This window comes from Erinaceus europaeus, chromosome 11 (assembly GCF_950295315.1).
Source record: "Erinaceus europaeus chromosome 11, mEriEur2.1, whole genome shotgun sequence".
In the NCBI taxonomy this organism is placed as follows: Eukaryota; Metazoa; Chordata; class Mammalia; order Eulipotyphla; family Erinaceidae; genus Erinaceus; species Erinaceus europaeus.
The window spans coordinates 112,346,049-112,370,090 of record NC_080172.1 but is presented as its reverse complement, the minus strand read 5'-3'; the positions used below and the strand labels follow the sequence as shown (position 1 = coordinate 112,370,090).

The following is a 24,042-nucleotide window of genomic DNA, read 5'->3' as shown; positions in this document are numbered from 1 at the left end:
GCCAAATCACAGAAGAATAGTGAGGGGGAAAAAAAAGACCCTGAAACACAGTGTTCAACATACAACATTTTATTTAAGAGCAGCAAACTTCAAAGATCATGATCAGCCTGTAGTAGTGAAGACCTGCCACATCATGGATGCTGGTGGATAGAGTATTATGAGAGGAGGGAGAGGGGAAGGATGCCAGGAGCACCTCTGGTGCCCCAGGTCTGAACTACTGCTGTGGAAACAGCTGTGCTGTTTCTCCAGCCCAGCCTGCAACCTTGCACCTCAACTACATCAGCTTTGCTACCGCACGACTGAGACATGATGCTTCATTCCAGGAGCTACGTACACATGCAGATAAACATGTGCTCGATTTCAGTTTTCTGAGAGCCCAAAGGACAGCTTCTTAGAGTGATGTAGGCAGTTACTGCAGGATACTGTCACAACCCAGTTCCCTAACATCAGCATTCCGGAAAGACAGGGTTTAGGGCTCACCAAGATGGTCCTGGGGCAGCCTATATCTCTCAAGACCCTTAAAAATTGAGAACAAAGCACATCAAATATTTCAGGGAGGAGAGTCCCTTGGGAGCTGAAACTTTCCAGAGGGGCCGGATAGATCTCTTTTCTCAACCTTCTGAGGCCCGAGGTGCAGCGCAGCAGCTTCTCCAGGGTGGCCATGGACAGGCGGTTCCCATGCAGGCTGAGGGAGTTGAGCTGGGAGCAGCTGCTCAGGGCAGGGAGCAGGGCCTCAAGCTGGGGGTCCTGGAGGCCACACAGACCCAGGTCCAGGTGCTGGAGGGTGGCTGCATTTACCTCCAGCAGAGCTCTCAGGGGATTACTGACAGAGGTCAGGGGGACTCCTCTCAGACACAGTTCCTTCAGGTGACTTATGTGTGGGCTCTGGAACAGATGTACCAAGTCTCCTTCTGTTAATGTGCAGTTAGTGAGTGACAAGATCTCCAGGGGGGTGACAAGCCTCCTGGGAAGAGAAGAGAAGTGTTAGCTCTGCTGAATAGAGATAGGACAGGTGGTAGCCCTCCTATTTTTGGATCTGATGAGTTTGCTCTGACTACTTGATGGAATTCAATAGGCAGCACCCCCAACCACCACCATAATGCTGATGGTTCAAGACAACATAATGTCTAAAACTCCTTTATCTCCTCTGTCAAACAGGAAAACATACTTCAGTAATTTAGAAAGTATATGATTAATTATCTCTATCAATTGTGTTCTTCTAGATTACAACAATGGAGAGAAAAACTTCTTTAGTGCCTCCAATTAGACTCTGTGAATATCCAAATCTCATGGGATATCCTAACCTAGGCAGGTGACACCCCATTGACTAGAATTCCAGTATCGCTCACTTTTAGTGAGTACCCCACATCCTCAATAATCCTCTCCACACTTGTCACTCCTGTTGATCCCATAGACTCCTCCTCAACATGCCCGGCCTGCCATTCTCCAGGCTGCATGGACAGAGATGGACAGGGGAATCTGAGACAGGCTTCTTCCTGCTCACAATCTGGTGAGCACAGGGCCTGTGTGTGGAGATCTCAGGCATAGTGCTGAGCCCACTCACCTGCCTTCTTCACTTAGTCATTATTCTAGCTCAGCTCTGATGTCCATTCTGAGAATTCACACTCTTGTGCTCACTAGACTACATGCCCCACCAGAAACTTCCTATTATATGACCATGATTCCACATGATATGGCTGTTTGTACCTCATCTTGCTTTGGGGGATTATTCGATGCCCCCCTTCAGGAAAGAGGAAAGTGAGAGATAGCGTCTACTTCAGTGTTACAGACAACGGCCCCAATCTTACCTGAGGAGCTGTTCCAGATGGCCCTGCAGGAATGAGGGAGACTGAAGATACAACTCTGTGAGGTGTCTTAGGTGCAGAAACTGAGAGGTGAACTGGGAAACACACCGTCTTCCAAGCTCAAGCTCTTCGTGGGTGGTTGCAGCAGGAGTGTGGATGCGGAGAGTGAGTTTCTTCAAATTTTTCATCTTTCCCATCAGATGAGCAAACATTTTCAGGGTAGGGAGTGTCCAAGTGTTGTAGACTTCCAACTCCTTGATACACAACAGCTCTGCATACTGAAACCTACAGCTCGACGAGAGTACTGACACAATTGTCACTTTCACAAAACACACATGTACAGCTTTCCTCTTCTTCACCCACTCCAGGAGGTAGGAGGAGAAAGAATCAGGGCACCAATCATGGACATGAAGTCTTGTAAAAATCTCCAGCAACGGACTTTGCTTCTTCATCCTTGAGCACTGAGAGGTCTGTGGCTCTACTCTGGGTGAGTGTCCACTGAGCTTGATTCCGGTCCTCCCAGTCCAGAACTCCTGACCAGTATTCCGTAAATCCAGGACCTGCAGCTTACATCTCCTTTGCAGGAAACAGAACGTAGATGAGAAACTCAGAGTGTCAGGATTTTGCAATGTTGTGAGTGTCTGCCTCTGCACATTCTGTGTCTGTCTTCACATCCCGGACCAATGTTGTCTCTTCCTATAACCTGCTAGTTCTCCCGTTTGTCCCCTTCATCCTGCGTACTCATCCAGAGCTTCTCAGAAACACTTAATGAGGCAAGACATGATGACATCTCAGTTTCCCCTGCACTTAAGCCACCCCACACTCATAGGGCATCTCCAAACAGAGCACAGCAGGGCTATCTCATTGGCTATTGATCCACCCCAGGGGCCTCCACACTCCCTCATCCCACTGACTGATAGACACCCATCACCCAACCAGGCTCTCTGGGACACACTCACCTGGGGCCAACACTCTGGGCCAGGAGGACATCAATGCCATCCAACACGGCACTCACACTCGGGTTCCAGGGTACCATGTTAGGCTCTAGACCACCCAGAGGCAGATAGGGGAAGGGCCAGGCTGGCACCATGGCCTTCAGGATCTCCAGGCATTCGTGCCTATAGGCTTCCAGGAAGAGGGGTGGGAAGAAAGCTGCAGGAAGAGCCTTGAGAGCATCGATGGCCAACTCCTTGTTCCTCACCAGGCTCTCTATTGCCAGATTCTGCAGGCTGGGTGGCTCCAACTTATTCATTTTGAATATGCTTAGAAAGGAAACCAAGACAATATCAAGGGACAAGTCATCATTCTTAGATGTTCATAGAGTATCCCATAGACTTACTGGACTTCACAGATTCTACATCAGGTCCCAAGTAATAGTTAAACTATAAATAAAGAATGATACAGAGAGATGACTCCTGGCAGTTTAGCCTGGCAAAATTCCTCACCTAGAGGGGCCCTGCTTGGTGATGTCAATGACCCTAGTTTGAGTCTGACCTCTGCAGGTCAGACTGTGTCAGGCTGTGGAGCTACACAGGCTGTTGCCTCTGCCCCCTTTTCTGTCTGAAAAGATTGGCTTGGAGCAATGAAACCCCAGGGAAAACAACAATAAGGGAAGGGGGGGTTAGTCATCCATTTGTATCTGGTATGCAGATTCACATGGCTGAGTGACTGAAGATAACATGGGATGAGCCTAGCAGAGGGGGAAACTTACCAGCTGTGAGGTAGTGGGAGGCTTGCTCAGACCTCAGATCTCTGGAGAAGCAAGGAAGATTCTGTTCTCAGTCTTGGGACCTGGGGCTTTTATAGGCCTCTCTAGGCACACCTTCCCCACCCTAATCCCTTCTCCACCCTAATCCCTTCCCCTTGAGGATAAAAAGAATATTGGGTAGATGGCTAAATCCATCACGTGAATCCATCTTAACTATTTCTCTAGATACATTTATCAGGCAGCAGACATCCACTCACAGAAGGGAAATGCTTAGGGGAGGGACATGTCAGTGACCCTGAATTTGCTTCACAGGTAGATATTGAGTTTGGGAACACAGGGCTTCTCAGCCCAGGATGTGGAAGGGGGTAAGGTCAATCTGTCAACCACTGACTAAGAAAATGATGCTTGATATTTTATTTCTCTGTAGGACACCTCTATACATCAGTAAAGAGGTGGAGCTGGGTATCCCTCACAGGATGAAGGAACAAGATAACACTGTTGAGGAGAGCAGAGGTTGAGAGGCTTCCCCCATTGATTCTAGTTCTTATAACAGAACTCCACAAGTAACTGGGGAGAAAAGTATGACTTCCAGGAATATTAAAGCTTTTATTCAGGCAAAGTTGTAGCACGTGCACAAGACTTCTGGAGGCAGGGCTATGGAGCAGAAACAGCTGTGTTTCTATCTTCTCCTCTCACAAATAAACTAGGAATACCAAAGGAGACAACCTAGGACTGCAACAAGACAAGACTTCTTCACACAACACTACAGGCCAGAAGAGAATGGCAAGATATTTATCAAGTGCTCAATGAGAAAGGCTTCCAACCAAAACTACTTTATCATGCTAGACTGTCATTCAGACTAGATGGAGGCATAAAAACCTTCTCAGACAAGCAACAGTTGAATAAATCAACTATAACCAAGCCTGCTCTGAAAGAAGTTCTGAAAGTTCTCCTATAAACAATCAGACCATCATAAATATGCTATCTAACAGAACACTCTAAAAATCTACAAGAATGGCATTGAAATATCTTCAATCTTTGATATCAAAAATTTTAGTGGCTTGAATTCACCTATTAAAAGATACAGAGTAGGAAGATGGATCAGAAAACAAAACCAAATCACCGGTGAGTGCAAGCATGTGTGGCTCATGGACAGAGAGGATCCTAGGGAGAGATTAAGTGGATGGTAACAGTCTGAAAGTTTGCCAGTTGAGATACTACCTCCAGTCTGTTTCACCAACAAGGGGACAGGTGAAGGGAGGAGAGAACTCCCCTGAGACTCAACAAATGAAACTATGAGTCTCCATTGCTACTGCCTTCAGAATCTGGAGCAGCAGGGGGAGGCCCTCTGTTGACACCAGGGGACAGAGAACTGACCAGGAGACTCAGGAGAAGATCTACCTATACCTGGGTGGCCTAGCAGTGGGGCTGTGAGAGTCTCTTTGCATAACCACTGGATTATCTCTGCCCCACCTGTTGTTAAAATTCGGCGGCTCCAGCTGGCCGGGCTAGCTTCACGGGTGGGTAACAGAGACGACCAGAGACATACGGCTGGGCAGGGAAGCTGTATTTCTTTATTTAGGAACAACGATTCATAAACTAAACCAAACTAATCACCAAACAGAACTCTGCTGTCTCTTTGCGGCGGCACAAGCACTCTCTCTCACTCTGCAACTCTGTAACTCTCCAACTCTTGAACTCTCTAACTTAGGCGGGGTTCCTAGGGGCGGGGCCAAGCGGGCCCACGAAACTAACTGGACTGATCCAATTCTCTTGGCAGGGGAGAACTACCCAATGTAAAGCATACAACACCCACCCTGCTTTATCTCTTGGTCAGGAGTCAGTGATTAAGCTAAGAAGCCTACTTATAGTTTAAAAGCACTCAGGTTCCCATAGCCTACAGGGAAGAAAAAGAACAAAAGAGGCTACTGAGACACTGTGCTCTGACTCAGGGATTAAAATAATATTGAAAAAAACTGTGAATTTCCACAACTGTGGATGCTTTAATTACCTTACTTAGACACAAGTAATCCAAGCAAGAGTGATCAGTAATTTGAAAAGTACAGAGAGAGATACCTCATAACATAATCTATAAAATGGTTAAGCCAACAAGAAGAAATATTGGAGAAATGAACCAGGACAAGAGTCCAGCTAAAAGTCCCCCAAAGGATGAACCACAAAACAATGAGGTAACATCCAAAACTAGTTAAGGAAATAATCGCAGGAGTGAGTACAGAGTTTGAAAGAATTGTCATCAGAAAATAGAAACAACAAATGAGACTCTTGAAGAAAACACTAACTATCTCAAGGTTATTATAGAGCTAAATCTGAAATAGCTGAGCTAAGAACACAACTGGTGAACAAGCTAAAACAGTATCAGAACAGGGTAACAAAATAGATGAACTCCAGAAAACTCCAGAAAAGTAGAGGGGAGAGAGAAAAAAAATAAATGAAGCTGTAGACAGAATTAGCAAGATCGAAGATGAATTAGAGACAACTAAGAAAGAAGAAATCTCAAAAGAGATTAAGAGATACTGAAAACAACAACAGAGACAAATGGGATAACTTCAAAAGAAGTAATATACACATTATTGGCTTACCAGAGGAAGAAAGAGAGGGAGGGGAAGAAAGCATTCTGCAGGTCACAATAGCTGAGAATTTCTTTAGTCCAGGCAACGTAAAAGATAAAAGTTCAAGAAGCCCAGAGGGTCCCAAACAGAATTAATCCATACTTAAAGACACCTAGACACATCATATTTAGAATAGGAATAGGGAAAGGATACTGAAGGCTGCAAGAGAAAAACAAAGAGTCACCTACAGAGGGAGACCCATAAGATTAGCAGGAGACTTATCCACACAAACACTACAGGCCAGAAGAGAACTGCAAGATATCTATTAAGTGCTCAATGAGAAAGACTTTCAACCAAGACTACTGTATCATGCTAAACAGTCATTCAGACTAGATGGAAGCATAAAAACCTTCTCAGACAAGCAACAGTTGAAAGAATCAACTATCACCAAGCCTGCCCTGAAAGAAGTTCTGAAAGTTCTCCTATAAAAATTCAGAACACCATAAATATGCCATCTAGCAGAAACCTCTAAAAATTTACAAGAATTACAATATGTTATGCCACAAAGACAGCATCAGCAAATTCAAGAGCATTGCAGTCATCCCAAGCACCTTCTCAGACCACAGTGGAACTAAACTAACACTTAACGATCAACAAAAGATTAGTAATAGTCCCAAAATGTGGAAGCTCAACAGTACACTCCTTAACAGCTACTGTGTTAAAGAAGAAATAAAGGAAAAAATCAAAATGTTTTTAGAATTCAATGAAAATGAAGACACAAGCTATAAAAAATATTTGGGACACAGCTAAGGCAGTATTAAGAGGGAAGTTCATAGCCATACAAGCACACATTAGGAAACAAGAAAAAGCACAAATAAACAGCCTGATTGCACATCTTAAAGACCTAGAAGAAGAAGAAGAACAAAGGAACCCTAAAGCAACCAGAAGGACAGAAATAATTAAAGTTAGGGAAGAAATCAGTAACATTGAAAATAAGAAAACCATACAAAAGATCATCAAAAGTAAATGTTTGTTCTTCGAAAGAGTAAACAAAATCGACAAACCTTTAGCCAGACTCACAAAACAAAAAAGGGAGAAGACCCAAATAAATCGGATCATAAGTGAAAGAGGAGATATCACAACAGACACAGCAGAAATTCAGTATATCATGCGAGGCTTCTATGAACAACTATATGCCTCCAAGCTAGAGAACCTGGAAGAAATGGATGATTTCCTAGATACCTACCAACTTCTGAAATGAAGTAAAGAGGAACTAGGTAACGTGAACAGGCTCATCACAGCAAATGAAATTGAAAGAGTTATCAACAATCTTCTCAAAAATAAAAGACCTGAACCAGATGGTTTTACAAATGGATTCTACAAAACCTTCAAAGAGGAACTAATCCGTCTACTTTTAAAAGTCTTCCAGAAGATTGAAGACACTGGAATACTCCCTTCCAGCTTCTGTGAAGCCAACATCACTTTGATACCAAAAGCAGACAGAGACACAACCAAAAAAGAAAACTACAGACCAATATCTCTTATGAACATAGATGCTAAAATATTGAACAAAATTCTAGCCAATAGGATACAGGACATATATTAAACATACAGCAGTATATTAAAAGATTGTTCTTCATGACCAAGTGAGGGTTATCCCATGCATGCAAGGTTGATTTAATATATGTAAGTCCATCAACGTGATCCACCACATCCACAAAAGCAAGACCAAAAACTACATGGTCATATCAATAGATGCAGAGATAGCCTTTGACAAAATACAACATCCCTTTAAGATCAAAACACTACAAAAATGGTAATAGATGGAAAATTCCTCAAGATAGTGGAGTCTATATATAGCAAACCTACAGCCAGCATCATACTCAATGGTTAAAAACTGGATGCATTTCCCCTCAGATCAGGTACTAAAGAGGGATGCCCACTATCACTATTACCATTCAACATAGTGTTGGAATTTCTTGCCATAGCGATCAGGTAGGAGCAAGGAATTAAAGGGATACAGATTGGAAGAGAAGTCAAACTCTCTCTATTTGCAGAGGACATGATAGTATAAATAGAAAAACCTAAGGAATCCAGAAAGAAGCTTTTGGATATCAACAGCAACCCAGATGTCCAACAACAGATGAGTGGATGAGCAAGTTGTGGTATATATATATATATATATATATATATATATATATATATATATATATATATATATATATATATACAATGGAATACTACTCAGCTATAAAAAATGGTGACTTAACCATTTTCAGCATATCTTAGATGGACCTTGAAAAATTTATGTTAAATGAAATAAATCAGAAATAGAAGGATGAATATGGGATGATCTCACTCTCAGGCAGAAGTTGAAAAACAAGATCAGAAAAGAAAACACAAGTAGATCCTGAAATGGAATCGGCATATTGCACCAAAGTAAAAGACTCTGGGGTGGGTGGGTGGGGAGAATACAGATCCAAGAAGGATGGCAGAGGACCTAGTGGGGGTTGTGTTGTTAGATGGGAAACTGAGAAATGTTATGCATGCACAAACTATTGTATTTACTATCAAATGTGAAACATTAGTTCCCCAATAAACAAATAAAAAAAACTACTCTAGGGAATCTTTTTCTGCCTATATTTGAGATATTTATGCTATCAATTCAGCTTTCTTCTTTGAAAATTTTATTTATTGATTTTCAAGTGAGAGGGACCAGAAAACTACACAGTTTGAACTGATGATGGTGCCTGGTATTAATTGCTGTGGATAATGCTCAAAACCAGAGCAAAAATTTCTGATAAGTCCTCTGTCATAACAATCTCCAATAAAAAATATAAAGATAATAAGCAAGAATTTTTGGAAGATTTTAGCTATGGGAGAGTTGTTTTTTGAGATCTAGAGAGAGATAGCAGCCTGAGCACCACAGGTACACGCAGCCCTGGGTATTAAACTGCAGCCTCTTGCCTGTGAGTCCTTTGCTTTCCCTGGTGTTTAACCCACCACCTCATCTTCCTCTTGTTTCCACAGAGGCCAGTTGTCCATGCTAAAATTGCAGCAATTGCTACCAAATAAACATCTGTTGTTTCATGTTTGGAAAACAGAAGTGGGAGCTACTCTCTGCCCTGACCCTGCTTTCTAGTCTTTTTTTCCAGATCTGACACCATCTCCCAAGACAGTACCCACCTTTGTGTTAGCTGTGGTGCTCAGGAAAAATAAGCAAAGTCATGGGCCCTTTGGAATAGACCTAAAATAGACTTCCTAGCTTCCTCCCATAGGAAGACCCCAGATCTCATCTGTTATATTCTCACTTTTAGGTTCCTGATTACTAAAATATTTGTTTGGCTTTGTATCTTTTTAATTTTTTTAATTATCTTTAATTAGTTATTGGATAGACAGCTAGAAATCCAGAGGAAAGGGGACAATAGAGAAGGACAGAGACAGAAAGACACCCGTATCCCTGCTTCACCACTCACAAGCTTTCCCTCTGCAGCTGGGGACCAAACTGGGGCATGGACCTGGGACCTTGAGCATTGTAACATCTGTGCTAAACCAAGTGCACCACCACGCGGCCCCCTCTGCTTTCTTTCTTTCTTTCTTTCTTTCTTTCTTTCTTTCTTTCTTTCTTTCTTTCTTTCTTTCTCTCTTTCCTTCTTTCTTTCTTTTTAAAATTTATTTATTTAAGAAAGGAGACATTAACAGAATCATAGGATGGGGGGGTACAACTCCACACAGTTCCTGCCACCCAATCTCCATATCCCATCCCCTCCCCAATAGCTATCCCATTCTCTATCCCTCTGGGAGCATGGACCCAGGGTCCTTGTGGGTTGCAGAAGGTGGGAGGTCTGGCTTCTGTAATTGCTTCCCCACTGAACATGGGCATTGACTGATCGATCCATAGTCCAAGTCTGCCTCTCTCTTTCCCTAGAAGGGTGGGTCTCTGGGGAAGCTGAGCTCTAGGACACATTGGTGGGGTCTTCAGTCCAGGAAGCCTGGAGCTTCCCTGGATGATGACTCCTGTGTCCTGGGACAGAGTCTTCCTGATCAGAAACACACTAATTCAAATGGAATCTTTTTTTTTTATGAGAAATAAAAATTTCCCTCCTATGTCAATATTTTTAAAAGTTTTGGGAGTTAAGCAGTAGTGCAGGGGGTTAAGTGCACATGGCACAAAGTTCAAGGACTGGTGTAAGGATCCCAGTTTGAGCCCCCGGCTCCCCAACTACAGGGGAATTGCTTTACAAGTGGTAAAGCAAGTCTGCAGGTGTCTTATCTTTCTCCCCTTCTCTCTCCATTTTTCTCTGCATCCCATCCAACAACAATAACACCAATAACAACAATAATACTAACTACAATGCAACAAGGACAACAAAAGGGAATAAATAAATAATAAAAAATTAAGGTCTAATAAAGTTTACTTATTTAATAATAACATAATTCTTTTCTCAAAGATAGTTACTAAAACAACACAATAAAGTACATTATTCCTTATTGGTAATGACAAAATGTATTTTGGAAATCAATAGTATTTTTGTACATTTATTTATTGATTTATTTTTAAGATTTTACTTATTTTTATTTGTCTTATTGGATAGAGATGGGGAGAAACTGAGAGGAGGGGGAGGTAGAGAGAGGGAATGAGATACAGACATATCTAACCCTGCTTCACCACTCATAAATCCCTGCACACTGTAACTTGTGTGATTAACTAGGTACATCACCCCCCAGCCCCCCAGCATATTTTTTAATTTCTTTATTGGGAAATTAATGTTTCACATTTGACAGTAAATACAACAGCTTGTACATGCATAACATTTCCCAGTTTTCCATATAACAATACAACCCCCACTAGGTCCTCTGTCTATGTCAATTTTTTTTCTGTTTCCCATAGTTCTTTTTTTAAATTTCTTTATTGGGGAATTAATGTTTTACATTTGACAGCAAAATACAATAGTGTGTACATGCATAGCATTCTTCAGTTTTCATACAACCCCCACTAGGTCCTCTGTCTTCCTTCTTGGACCTGTATTATAACCCCCACCGACCCCAGAGTATTTTACTTTAGTGCAATATGCCAATTCCATCAACTAGACTCTATTACAAACTCTGCTTCAGAATTTAGAGGATGCATTAGAGAGGAAGAAATTGCAGAAGACAGAACTTCCACCTTCTGCACCCCATAATGACCCTGGGTTCATACTCCCAAGGGGATAAAGAATAGGAAAGCTATCATTGGAATGGATGGGATACAGGGTTCTGGTGGTGGGAATTGGGTGGAATCCTATCCCTCTTATCCTATGGCTTTTGTCAGTGTTTCTTTTTTTATAAATAAAAATTAAAAGAAAAAAGAGTTAAGCAGATACAGATGAATCTTCATATGAAATTTTAGGCAGGGAGGGTAGAGTGATTATGCAAATGAGTCTCTTGTCTGAGGCCATCATTTCTGAGCTGATCTCATCCTGTGAAGAACCATATTGTGTCTCCTGGCAAGGATGAGAACAGAGCCCCACCCTGCCCCCTGCTGCTCTGTAGAGTGAATGAATCTCCATTTTTACCAATCTCTGAAGCATTAAATTCTTTTTTGGTTTATTTTATTTATTTATTTATTTATTTTTTTAATTTTTATTTTATTTATTTATTCCCTTTTGTTGCCCTTGTTGTTTTTTTTTTATTGTTGTAGTTATTATTGTTGTTGTCATCGTTGTTGGATAGGACAGAGAGAAATGGAGAGAGGAGGGGAAGACAGAGAGGAGGAGAGAAAGACAGACACCTGCAGACCTGCTTCACCGCCTGTGAAGCGACTCCCCTGCAGGTGGGGAGCCGGGGTTCGAACCGGGATCCTTATGCCGGTCCTTGTGCTTTGCGCCACCTGCGCTTAACCCGCTGCGCTACAGCCCGACTCCCCTTTTGGTTTATTTTTTTATTAATGCTGTAATATTGGTTCACCAAATTACATGTCAGCAGGGGTATGATTCTGGACAGGGGTAGATAATATAATTGTTATTCAGAGATTCTCATGCCTGAGGCTACTAAGTCCCGGGTTCAATCCTCAGCCAGAGCTGAGCACTTCCAGTAACAAAAAAACCAAACAAACAAAAGAGTTTGGGGAGTGGGGTTATAATTCTATAACATTCCATTGCCAGCATTCTGAATTCCCAATCCCTCCATTGCAAGCCCCAGCAGTTCTCCTAAGGTTGAAGGCATGAGTTAACTGTCATCTCTACAGCTATCTATCTGCATTCTTCCAGTCCCCACACACTCTTCATTTCTAAGTCACACATACACCTATTCCTATAATCAAAGTTAGGGTTGTTAAAACATTAATGTTCTTCTGTTATTGTCAATAGTATTTTGTAATCATTATGATATGAGCCTAGAGTCCAACATTGATTGATACTCCTGGGTGCTGTGTTCCTGGGGTTCTATGGGAGCATATTGAATTCTCCCCAGTGTCACACGCAGCACTGAATGCTTATATGGCTTCAATTATACCAGTGTCTTGATAGGATCATGTCACAAGTAGTCTCTAGCCCAAATGGGCGTGTGATATCTAACCTTTTCAACAGGGGAGAGTCTTAGTCAGGATTAGCCTGAGAGGATTATGGGATCTAAGGAGATATCCTATTTCCTCAGGGGAACTCTTCCTTCCAGGTATTTGGTGGAGTAGGGTGTAGCCTAAATAGGATATAAAAGTGTAGGTCCCTAAATAGGGAAGCACAGCCTTCCAGCTCTTCAGTCTGCCTGTGGGTTCTCCAGAGTCCTGAGAAGACAGCTGGGTCAGGGAGAGTGGAGGCCAATGGGGAGGCCTCAAGGCTTCTATTGCCAATGTGACAGCTTATTGCCCATTGTGGAACTCTCTTTAATAATCGACTGTTGGTCACTTGTGTAGCATAAGTGCTGAGCACACATTCTAACCCCTAAGCACCAAGATGAAGGAAGCAGTACAGTGGTAGATGGATCCTTGATCTCTTTAGATCCATATTTCTTTCTTTATTATTATTATTAATTTTATTAACAAGTGGAAACAAAAACAAGACAATAGGGACGTGTCAGGAAGGCCCTAAAGACTGGCAGGACCAGCAGTTGCTGTGGGACCCTGCCTAGCTCTGTTCTGTGACATGATTCCCAGCAGTCTCACCCATCCCAGAAATGGTGCAGCTAGTGTTAAATGAAGGTCTGATGAAGTTTATGTGAGAGTAGCTATATTTGGATCCAGTGGTGCTTCAGATGGTGTCAACACTTTTTGTTAGACTGGGAAACATTTTAGAGTATATCCTAATATGTACTACACTTTAAATGCATTTAGAGAGAAAGACACAGAGAAAGAAAGAACAATGGAAATATGCATATATTTGCCTGAATTTGAAGAAATTAATTTTATAAATTGCAAGATTCAGTACCAGGTGCATGTGAACACTGAAAAAAAGAATTCATCCTTAAGTAGCATTGGAATCATTGATTGAGAATGACCATAAGCCTTCTTGTATATCATCACCTCAATCAGAATTTTCATACTCTTGCTGATGCCAATCTCCATCCTATCCTGCCTCTCTCTCCTCAGGAATCTTCAAAACCAGCTGGAAGTCTTCTCAGTCAGTCACCAACTGCACTTTAACAGAAGGAGACCTGACTCACCTGTTGCAGAGCCCACACATCCATCAGCTGAAGGACCTGTGTCTGAGGGGAGTCCCCTTGACCTTTGTCAGTGATCCCCTGCAAGCTCTGCTGGAGGTAAATGCAGCCACTCTCCAGCACCTGGACCTGTGTGGCCTCCAGGACCCCCAGCTTGAGGCCCTGTTCCCTGCCCTGAGCAGCTGCTCCCAGCTCAGCTCCCTCAGCCTGCATGGGAACCGCCTGTCCATGGCCACCCTGGAGAAGCTGCTGTGCTGCACCATGGCTGCAGTATTTATCTCTCCAGCTGTTTCCTGCCCCTCTGGAGAGTTTCAGTAGCCACGGAGGTCCACAGTCTGGGACATTTGACTTGCTTTGTACTCAGATCTCAAAGATTCTCCAGGATCTTGGATACTCCAGGTCCATCATGGTAAGCAATTGTCACTGCTCATCCTGTGCTAAGAAGGTGTACAATAGCTGGGACCCCATGTTTTTACCCTGCTTTGCTTGTTTAGATCATTATAAAAAACTGTCTTTTACACTCACTGGAAGTGACATCTAGGAATTTGGCTCCTCAGTGCACACACACCCTGCTTTGATCATCATATCCATGTGATCCGTAAGCAATGGAAACCCAGCTCAGTGCTCACCTGCAAAGAATGCATTTGATTCTGAAATATGAAGGCATTAAATTGTTGTTGAGGTGGTCTGGTGTCGGGCTGCACCGTGGAGAAGAGAGCAGACGTCCAGAGCAAAGGGGTACACAAATCTTTATTATAGGATGGGGGGGTTTGGTTCAGACCACGTGGAGCCAGCCGGCAATGGCCGACCACGGGGGGAGAGCAGGGAGCCCAGGGGGGGGGGTGAGGGGGCTTTTTATAGGGCGACAACCAGGGGTGACGTGTAGGGCCAGGATTGGTTGAAGGGGGCAATGCTAGGGTTTTGCGCAGCGTAGTAAAACCTGGGGGCGGAGACTGCATCAGAATAACTCCTCAGCAACATCTCCTCCTATCCCTTTATATCTAAATGGACCCAGTGAAGAAAAATGGAATGGAGCAGGCTTAAATGTTTTAGAGGAATGCCATGCTCAGGTGGGAAGATGTAGGACTTTCTGTGGAGGAGGGAAGGCTTAAATGGCTGTGAACCTTGTGAGATTTATGCGTCCTCCTGTGCTCAACCCCTCTTTAGAGAGAGAGACTTACCTGGAGAGACTCATCTCATAGGTTTAAGCGCAGCCTGCTCAACCATCTCTTCACAATATCTCTACATCTTTTCTATCTTTCTAACTAGTCATTGCATAAGATGTACAAAGTCTGTAAAAGACTATCATGGGGCAGAAACCTTTTGGGCATAAGCCTAAATGATATAACAAAATAGGAAGGGACAAGTAGGGGAGTAGTAAAAGCCAGTGTGGTGTGAAGGGAAGGATTGGTATGTAAAGGAACATTCCCTGCTTGGGTGGGGAAAGGGGTGAGGGTACATAATGAGGGGGAGGCGGGAGGCATGACCCACCAAACAGAGGGGCTATTTAGCATTGTATAGTCCTCAAGGCAACAGTCTGTAAAGTCTATGAATTACTCAGGATCAGTCTATGAAAAACCAGAAGCGTGAAGGAAAATAAGCTGCTTCAAAATTGTGTAAAATGTATATAGGGTATGTCAGAAAGTCCGATACAAGTCTCAGTCCGAAGTAGATGGCTAGGGGAAGAATTGGCGGGGGATGCAACGCTGCATGAGGGAGGTCAGCCGCTGGAATGTTGCTTTTCTGTAGATAGCCAGCTGGAACTGCCAACACGTGACAAGCAGGTCAGAAGCAGGAACGGTAACCAGGCATGAAGAAAGTTCTGTCCTTGGAGTCTGTGCATCAGGTTCCTCAGATCGCGTTGAGTGACATCTAGGGTTTCGGGGGGTGTGCCACGGTAGTTGTGCCATCTAGTGGGTGACGTCAGGGTGTGCCGGGGTTCAGATGGTTTTTCCGGGATTCCTGTGAAAGAAACACAAACAATCTGCTTCTCGTGGTTAATTTGAACTTGTAACAAGTTATAGGTTTGTTATAGTTGATACCTCGATGATTATAATTGGTTTAGAATCTCTTTATGATTTTATTTAAACGTCATCTAATGTGACCTCCTGTAGCAGCCTCTACCGCAGGATCATGAGACCAATTTTAGCTAAAATATGTATTTTAAATAGACTCAAATTGCTTAGAGAGTTAACGCATATTCGTGACAATGATTTTAACGTTTACAGTGCCAGATTGATGCCAGATCTGTTGTGGATTAATTTCCACAAGATAGTTTACAGGGCACCTTTGGGGGCCCTTCAAAGGTGTCCTGTATATAAAATTTATATAGTTTAGTTTTGGGAATGAATAGTCACGATGAACATTTAGACTTTTACCTAAATAGTAAGTTACCTTAACAAATTAATTTTTACCTTGTCTGGTAAAAGTGTAGCTGTAGGGTTACACTTTTGACCATTAAGTTAATGTTACCAAACTTGAGACATACCCATAAACATTTAGTTATAACAAACGGGAGGAAAAAGAACTTTTGTTATAAAAACACATTATTTAAAAACAAATTTAAATCTGTCATTAGTCACACAGTTTAAGACTAAACACTTACATATATACCAAAACTATATATAAAATTCAAAAGAGGGAGAAAGAGAAAAAAAATTTTTGGAATGTTTGGACGTCTCCAGAAACTTTGGCTGCGTCCAGCATTTTTATATAAAGCCAATTACCTTTTAGAGTACTCCAAGCAGATGGGTCATGCAAAAAAAATTTTTTTTGTCATTCAACACACTCACTCACAAAAACAACTGGCCAGTTATAACATAAGACATACAGGGAAAGGGTAGGAGAGAGGTCTCTGTGAGCCAGATTTTGCAGGTTCTGCCATGTCGTATTACGGGTCCTGGGATGTATCCTGCATCTGGTCCTCTTGTAGTATTTCTTGTTCTTGAGGAATAACAGCACCATCCTGTGGGTATTGTTGGACATGGCGGGCAGGAACCCAGACAGGTTTAGAGAAATTTTGAGGGAAAATGCATGCGAACCCCCTCCCCATGGTCAATAATGGGTCAGGCCCTTTCCAAATTTTATAGAGTGGGTCTCTCCATTTGACCTTAATAGATGGGAGGGTAGATGGTGTTTGCCAGTGAAGAATAATAGGGGGTAAGTCTGAGTTATTGTAAATATTAAACAGATTTAACGTAGTTAAGGCTTTTGCTAGCTGGATATTGGGGGGATATGTTCCTCCTTTATCTTTATTTAGTTGAGCCTTCAGAGTTTGATGGGCCCTCTCGACAATGCCTTGTCCCTGTGGATTGTAGGGAATGCCCGTGGTATGAGTAATATTCCAGAGGGAACAAAAATCTTTAAATTGTTTACTTGTAAACATAGGTGTATTGTCTGTTTTCAAAAATAATGGGACCCCCATAACGGCAAAACAAAGAGAGCATATGGCTTAAAAGCTTTTTAACACTTTCTCCTGTCTGAGCTATAGCCCACATAAATTTAGAAAAGGTATCAATTGAGACAAACACATATTTTTGTTTGCCAAAGTTTGGTATGTGGGTGACATCAATTTGCCAAATAGCATTAGCTTTTAAACCTCGGGGGTTAACCCCAAGGGTATGGATAGCAGGTGTCTTTATAAGACTTGCACAAGAAGAGCATGTAGCAAGGATATGTTTTAACTGTGGTACAGGAACATCAGGGAATCGAGCTCGAAGGCCTTTAAGATTAACATGGGTTAGAGAATGAAAATTAGCAGGATCAGAGACAGAGACTGGGAAAGTTCCTGTGGAGGCAAGGCAGTCAACTGCAGCATTCCCTTCAGACAGGGAACCAGGAAAAGGGCTGTGGGAATGAAGGTGTGGAATATACAGTGGTTGGGTTCGAGAACAGAGCATAGAGGCGATTTGAATCAAGAGAGGGGAAAGTGGGTTGTCATCAATTTTCACATAAGAACGAGCAAGCCATGGAAGTAAGTTAACAGTATACACACTGTCAGAAAAAAGGTTGAAGGATTCTGGTACAGCTTTTAGTGCAAGAAAAACAGCATAAAGTTCTTTGTACTGAGGGGAATTATCAGGAAGCTCAGTAAAGAGAGGTTTAGGAGATTGTTTGTCTGGGTAATATATAAGGGCAGCAGCTCCTTTTTTTCCACCATTAGTGAAGACTGTAGGAGCAGAGGGAATGGGATCCCGAGAGAAAAGTTTAGGGGCTAGTAGAGGCAGAAGAGGTAAAGAAGCTATCAATTTATTAGAAGGAAAATGGTTATCTATTTGTCCTGGAAACCCCACGAAGCTTATGGAAAGTGGGAATGATGGCGTATAAGCCACTTTGTATCTGTGAGAGAAAAGGGCAGAATGATTAAATCCGGTTCCTTCCCTAAGACCTGCAAAGACCTATTTCTCCTTTGGCGAACCATGAATGCTAATGCGTCTATCTCAGTGAGGAGTCTTGGAGCTCCTCCTACTGGTGTGTGAAGCCATTCGAGAACCCCATGGTCTTGCCACAGTGCCCCTACTACTGTGGGGGTGGAGTTGAAGATTAGAAGGTTTACCGGAGAGGAGGGGGAAAATCGAACAAGGTGCGTGTCCTGGAGGGCCTGGTTAACCCTTTCCAGTGCCAAGGAGGCCTCAGGAGTTAACTTACGTTTTGAAGAGGGCTGTTTGTTTCCTTTCAACAGGTCAAACAGTGGTTGGAGGCAGCTTGTGGGCAGATAGAGATACTGCCTAAGCCAATTTAAATTTCCTAGAAAACTTTGTAAAGAAGCAAAAGTAAGGTTAGAAGGGAAGGTAACATTAGGTTTTAAGGGACGAATTTGCATTAGAGAAATCTATGAACCTAGGAAGGATATTGGAGGGATTAGCTGTATCTTCTCAGGGGCTACATTAAGGCTACTTTTCTTTAATGCAGGAATGAGAAAATCACGTAAGGCATAGAGATCTGTATCTGATTTTCCCCATATTAAAGTATCATCTGTATAATGAAAAATAGTAAGGCCCTTATGAATATATGGGACAAGGGCAGATTTAACAGCCTCCTGACAAATTATAGGACTATTGGCCATACCCTGGGGCAGCACCACCCATTCAAATCTATCAGCAGGGCTGGTGTTATTAATAGACGGAACAGAGAAGGCAAAATGTTTACAATCTTGTGGATGCAAGGGGATAGAGAAAAAACAATCTTGTATATCAATAGCTATGATTGGAATTCCCATGGGAATTGCAGAAGCAAGAGGCAAACCCCTTTGGGGGGAGCCCCAGACCTGCATGGTTTTATTTACTGCACGGAGATCTTGAAGGAGGCGCCATTTTCCTGAGCGCTTTTTAATCACAAAGACAGGAGTATTCCATGGGCTTCGAGAATGATGAATGTGTCCCAAGGACAACTGCTCTCGGATGAGCTCTTTTAAAATTTTTAGCTTATCCCTAGTTAAAGGCCACTGTTCCACCCAGACAGGCTCATTAGAAAGCCAGCTTAAGTGGGGTGTTTGGCTACGAACAGTGGCATTTAGTATTGGGGGTGCTGAATAGACCTGGTATCACGGGAATGAGTTTTACGCTCTGCAGAGGTGTCTGTGGATATCCTAACATCAAGACATTCCAGAAGATCCCTGCCCAGTAAGTTGTTGCTAATATTAGCTACCAAAGGGCGGAAGTGTCCGGTAGAACCTTCTGGGTCTTCCCACATGAGCGAGTCTCGTGTGCAAAATGCTCTGGTCATCCCTCCTATTCCATGTAAACTGGATCCAGGGATAAGTTCCCAATCTTGGGGAACCTCTTCTTGCCTTAAAATCGTCTTTTCTGCCCCCGTGTCAATAAAAAATTTAAAAGGAATATTGCCAATCTTTACTGTCATAGAAGGGTGGCCCCATTCTAAAACAGGAGTGGTCCACAATATCTCATGCCCCAAATTTGTACCATTCAGGGGTGAACCATCTTTATGAAATATGGACCAACAATCTCTCTTCCAATGAAACCCCTTACGACATTTTGGACAAACAGTACGTGGTCTCTGGCTCCCTGACTGAAAGCAGGGTTGCTCTGGCTGGAGGCATGGTTTCCCTGACTGGAGGCGTGGTCGCAACTTATCAGGACATTGGTTACGCCAATGTCCTTGGCGACCGCACTGAAAGCAGGCCCTGTTTTGCTTACGTGGGGCAACTGCATAGACCTGTGTCATAGCGGGTGCCCCATAATTGCCTGATGTAAGTTCCTGTGTCGCTAGAATCCAATTATCTGGGTGTAGGTGTTTAAGATTAAGGCATACCTGACAGAATTGTGGTGTCATGCCTTCCCAGACAATAGAGCGCAGGAGTAGTTTGCGGACATCAGGATTATAAACCTTTCTCTCTAAGCTTCTCTTCACCCTTGAGATGAAGCTCGCCAATGATTCATCAGAGCCTTGGTGAAAAGAGTTAATGGGAGCTGACGGATCTACATCGGGTGTGGTCACCCTTTCCCATGCTTGTGTTGCACAGATGCGTACCTGTTCAAAATAACCGGTTGGAAACCTGGCTTCTGCCTGCTGAGCTCCAGATTCATAAGCTCCTGCTCCAAACAAAGCATCAGAATTCCATTCTACCTGTTTGTTACTATTTTTCTGCGATTGTCTAGAGCACTCATCGCGGAAGCATGCCTGCCACTGAAGATAGAGTGGGTCTGGGAGTGCAGCACGAGCCAGATCTTTCCAGTCTTGTGGTGTATTTAAAATTTAAATGCTGGTAAAAACTCCTCAAGACGGACTTGGTCCATGGAGAATGCATTCCGTCCTCCCTGACTTCTTGTTTGAGTGTTCCAATTTCATTAGAGGAATATGGCTGCCACTGAGGGTTTTGTTTTGAAGGGGCCAAGTTTACCGGGAATGTGTGGATTTGGTCTGATGGCACGGGAGAGGGAGCTACAGAAGTGGAAAGTGCCGTAGAAACTGCTGTAGTGGCTGCAGGGGAGACTAAACGCATATCTACGGGGACGGAGCTCCTGGGGTGGACTGCACATGGTTTAAAATCCTTAAATGCTGAAAAAATATCCTTTAGCTCTCGTATCTCAGCCACTAGGTCCCTTAATGGTGACATATCAGCAGGGGGCAGGGTCAGGTACGAGGAAGCCTCAGGCAGAGCTGAAACCGCGATGGCAGGGGCCGGGGGCGGAGCTGAAATCAGGGCGGCAGGGGCCTGGGCGGGGTCAGGAATGCAGAAGCTGCAGGCGGAGCTGAAACCGGGGCGGCAGGGGCAGGGGAGGGGGTTCAGGGTCGCAGAAACCTCAGGTGGAGCTGAAACCATGGCGGCAGGGGCCGGGGTGGGGTCAAGAACACGGAAGCTGCAGGCGGAGCTGAAACTAGGGCGGCAGGGGCGGGGGGGGGAGGTTCAGGGACACGAAAGCTGCAGGCGGAGCTGAAACCAGGGCGGCAGGGGCAGGGGTGGGGTTCAGGAATGCAGAAGCTGCAGGCAGAGCTGAAACCGGGGCGGAAGGGGGCGGGGTCAGAGGAGGAGCGTCCGAACACGTGAGTGTCTGTGGGAACGGAATTCTTGGGTTTAGCCGCTGATCGCTTAGGACGTCTAAGTCTTAAGCACATGTGATTTAACTCTCGTACTTCAGCCTCAAGGTCACTTATCCTTATGGCATACCACGTTTTACATATCTTGAAAGTGGCGACCACAGTTAAAAAAATCCAAGGGGTAGTGAAAATTAAACCGTTTATGACAGCGTGAATCTGTCCCAGGTCAAGAGATAATGACTGGGACACCTCCTCATAAAACGAGAAATTTCCCATGGTGGAGGGAAACGCAGGGCCACAGAAGTGGGCGGATGCCACTTACCTGTGTCTGGGCGGTTTCGGAGACCTCAGGCCGGGCGTGGTGTGGGTACGGAACACGATGGGTGCCAGATGTTGTTGAGGTGGTCTGGTGTCGGGCTGCACCGCGGAGAAGAGAGCGGATGTCCAGAGCAAAGGGGTACACAAATCTTTATTATAGGATGGGAGGGGGTTTGGTTCGGATCACGTGGAGCCAGCCGGCAATGGCCAAACATGGGGGGAGAGCAGGGAGTGAGACCTCAGAGAGGGAGAGCTGAGAGCCCAGAGGGGGGGGTGAGGGGGCTTCTTATAGGGCGACAACCAGGGGTGATGTGTAGGGCCAGGATTGGTTGAAGGGGGCAATGCTAGGGTTTTGCGCGGCGGCGTAGTAAAACCTGGGGGCGGAGACTGCATCAGAATAACTCCTCAGCAACACTAAATGGGCATTTTTCTAATAGAATCAGATTTACAAGTATTTTAAATAGTTGCAAGCAATGAGGGGTCTAATTTGGTTGAAAATCATCTGGGGGATTCTGCCTTTTGTATGTCTTATGAAGAGTTGAGAAATAAAATGGATCTCAATGTAGTTTTTCTCTTGTTCATTTTTCTACCCTGATCTCTCTTATAACCATCAAAAAAAATAAAGGCAGTCATCAGCCATAGGGGTGTGAAGGTGAGGAAACAGAACTTTGATGGTGGGAATGGTGTGAAACTATACTCCCCTTAACTTACAGTCTTATAAATCACCACTGACTTTTGCCTTTGGATTATAATCAGAGACGCCAAGCCTGAGATTTCAACCTTTCAACTGCAACAGTTTGGTAAGACTTTCCCTAACACAAGGAACTACCTAGTTCCATTTCAGATGGTGCACTAACCACATTGCAGACCCTAGATATAGGCTAGCACCTAGGGAGCACATGTATACACGTGTTCATAAGGTAGGGGCACATACATACCTCAGAGGAAAAGCGCTTAGTAGTCCTCTGTGATAGACTGAGACCTAAATAGCTTGGCATTGTAGCAGAAAGGCCTATGAGTGCTCCACAGACTGTCTTCTCAAGAATTCACTGCTTAGGCCTAGACACACCCATACAGCCTACTTCACTCCCCTCACTCACTGTAAGTCCTCAACTAGCTACACAAAGAAAGTAACATATATGTCTTAATACCTTAGACAGCATCAACATTGTCACTCCTGCATAATCACTGTCTACAATTATCCAAGAGATACACAGTCAAATAAATAAATAAATAACTATATGTATATCAGCTAAAGGACAATTATCCTCAGAAATACTGAAAAAAAAAAGTCTTTTTTAAATTTCCACAGTTTATTTCTCTGAACTGCCAGTAGATGGCAGTAAAATACTGCAGACTGGGAGTTTTCCTCAAGGTCTGAAGATGGTCCATCCTTCCTGCCTCCTCTCTTTAACCCAAGGCTGTTAAGTTAGAAGAATCATGAGTCATTGGTGACATGTGTGCAAGCTGATATCTCAGGCTCCTTTGCCCAATTACTCAGTAGAGGGTGCAATTGCAGGGTCAACATGTAGACTTCTGCCAGCAGGGAGAGAAAGCAGGAAATGGCCTGAGCTCTCAGTGTAGGCCAGTCCCCAGGGGCAAGGCCTCCAGGGCTTCATCTCTCTGGATCCCACAAGATCCCAACAACAGAGTGAGCACCAGGCTCCTCCCTTTCCAGGAAAGAGAAGTCCTGCCCTAGGTCCCCAGCCCAGCAGCCCCAGCCATGAGGCCCAGCAGGGAGTCCTTGCTTGTTGCCCTTTGTCCAGGCCCAGTGTGGTGTGAGCTGAGTTAACTGCCACAAGATGCTTTGCCTAGAGCAGGAACAAGCTGGATTCTGGACATGTCTGTGGGCTGTTGGTGGGAGAGAAACTGTGCTGCAGTGGAGGGAATAAAGGGAACCCTCCTCACTGAGGACATGCAGAGCATCATGATTTCATGCAGCACCTCCTCAAAGCAAAGCTGTGTGGAGGGACAGGGTGATGGCTCCTACACTCCTGTGAGCACAGTGCACAGTGAGCAAGGCCAGGCTCAAGGCCTCAGTACCCCCTGTAGGGGGAAGGTTACAACAATGAAGTGAAGACACAGGGGTGTGTGTGTGTGTGTTTGTCTCTCTCCCTATTTCCACTTCCCCTCTCAACTGATCTGGTAGAAAGTAAATAAATAATAAATATATTGAGCACAATAAAAAGAAAAATATTAGAATTATATTTGAAATTGTCATGGGTGGGTTAGCATAATGGAAATGCAGAACCTGTGACACCAAATTATCCGTTTTCAAAGCCCAGTCCTACCAAAAACAAGAGCTGAACAGAGCTCTGGCAAAAAAAAAAAAATCTGTATGAAGAATAAAAAGACATTTTCCAAATCATTAAAGAGACAAGATGGGGTCCTCTCTGATGATTTGCAATTTTGAAGATATTCCAATCTGCTTTAGTCTGTGGGACTATGTGATAGATTGGTAGAGCATAGGGAAGCTCTCCCATCCTTGGATGGAGGTCTGGATAGACACCCC

The 24,042-nt window shown here is 43.8% G+C and overlaps 1 protein-coding gene across 1 annotated transcript; it reads right to left on the bottom strand.

Moving 5' to 3' along the window:
- Nucleotides 1-359: 359 nt before the first annotated feature.
- LOC103123561 (PRAME family member 12-like) lies at nucleotides 360-3,057 on the bottom strand. The gene is made up of 3 exons (XM_007534221.2): nucleotides 2,765-3,057; nucleotides 1,809-2,381; nucleotides 360-964 (listed from the first exon to the last, which is right to left on the bottom strand). The coding sequence occupies exons 1-3, from the start codon at nucleotides 3,055-3,057 to the stop codon at nucleotides 361-363; spliced, it is 1,470 nt and encodes a 489-aa protein (XP_007534283.2). The 3' UTR covers nucleotide 360.
- Between the last annotated feature and the right edge of the window lie 20,985 nt (nucleotides 3,058-24,042).

Coding starts and splice junctions, on each gene's coding strand:
- LOC103123561 (XM_007534221.2), bottom strand. CDS start 3,057: ATGAATAAGTTGGAGCCACCCAGCCTGCAGAATCTGGCAATAGAGAGC. Junction 2,382..2,764: donor GCCCAGAGTGTTGGCCCCAG/GTGAGTGTGTCC, acceptor TTTCCTGCAAAG/GAGATGTAAGCTGCAGGTCC. Junction 965..1,808: donor CATCTGGAACAGCTCCTCAG/GTAAGATTGGGG, acceptor TTCTCTTCCCAG/GAGGCTTGTCACCCCCCTGG.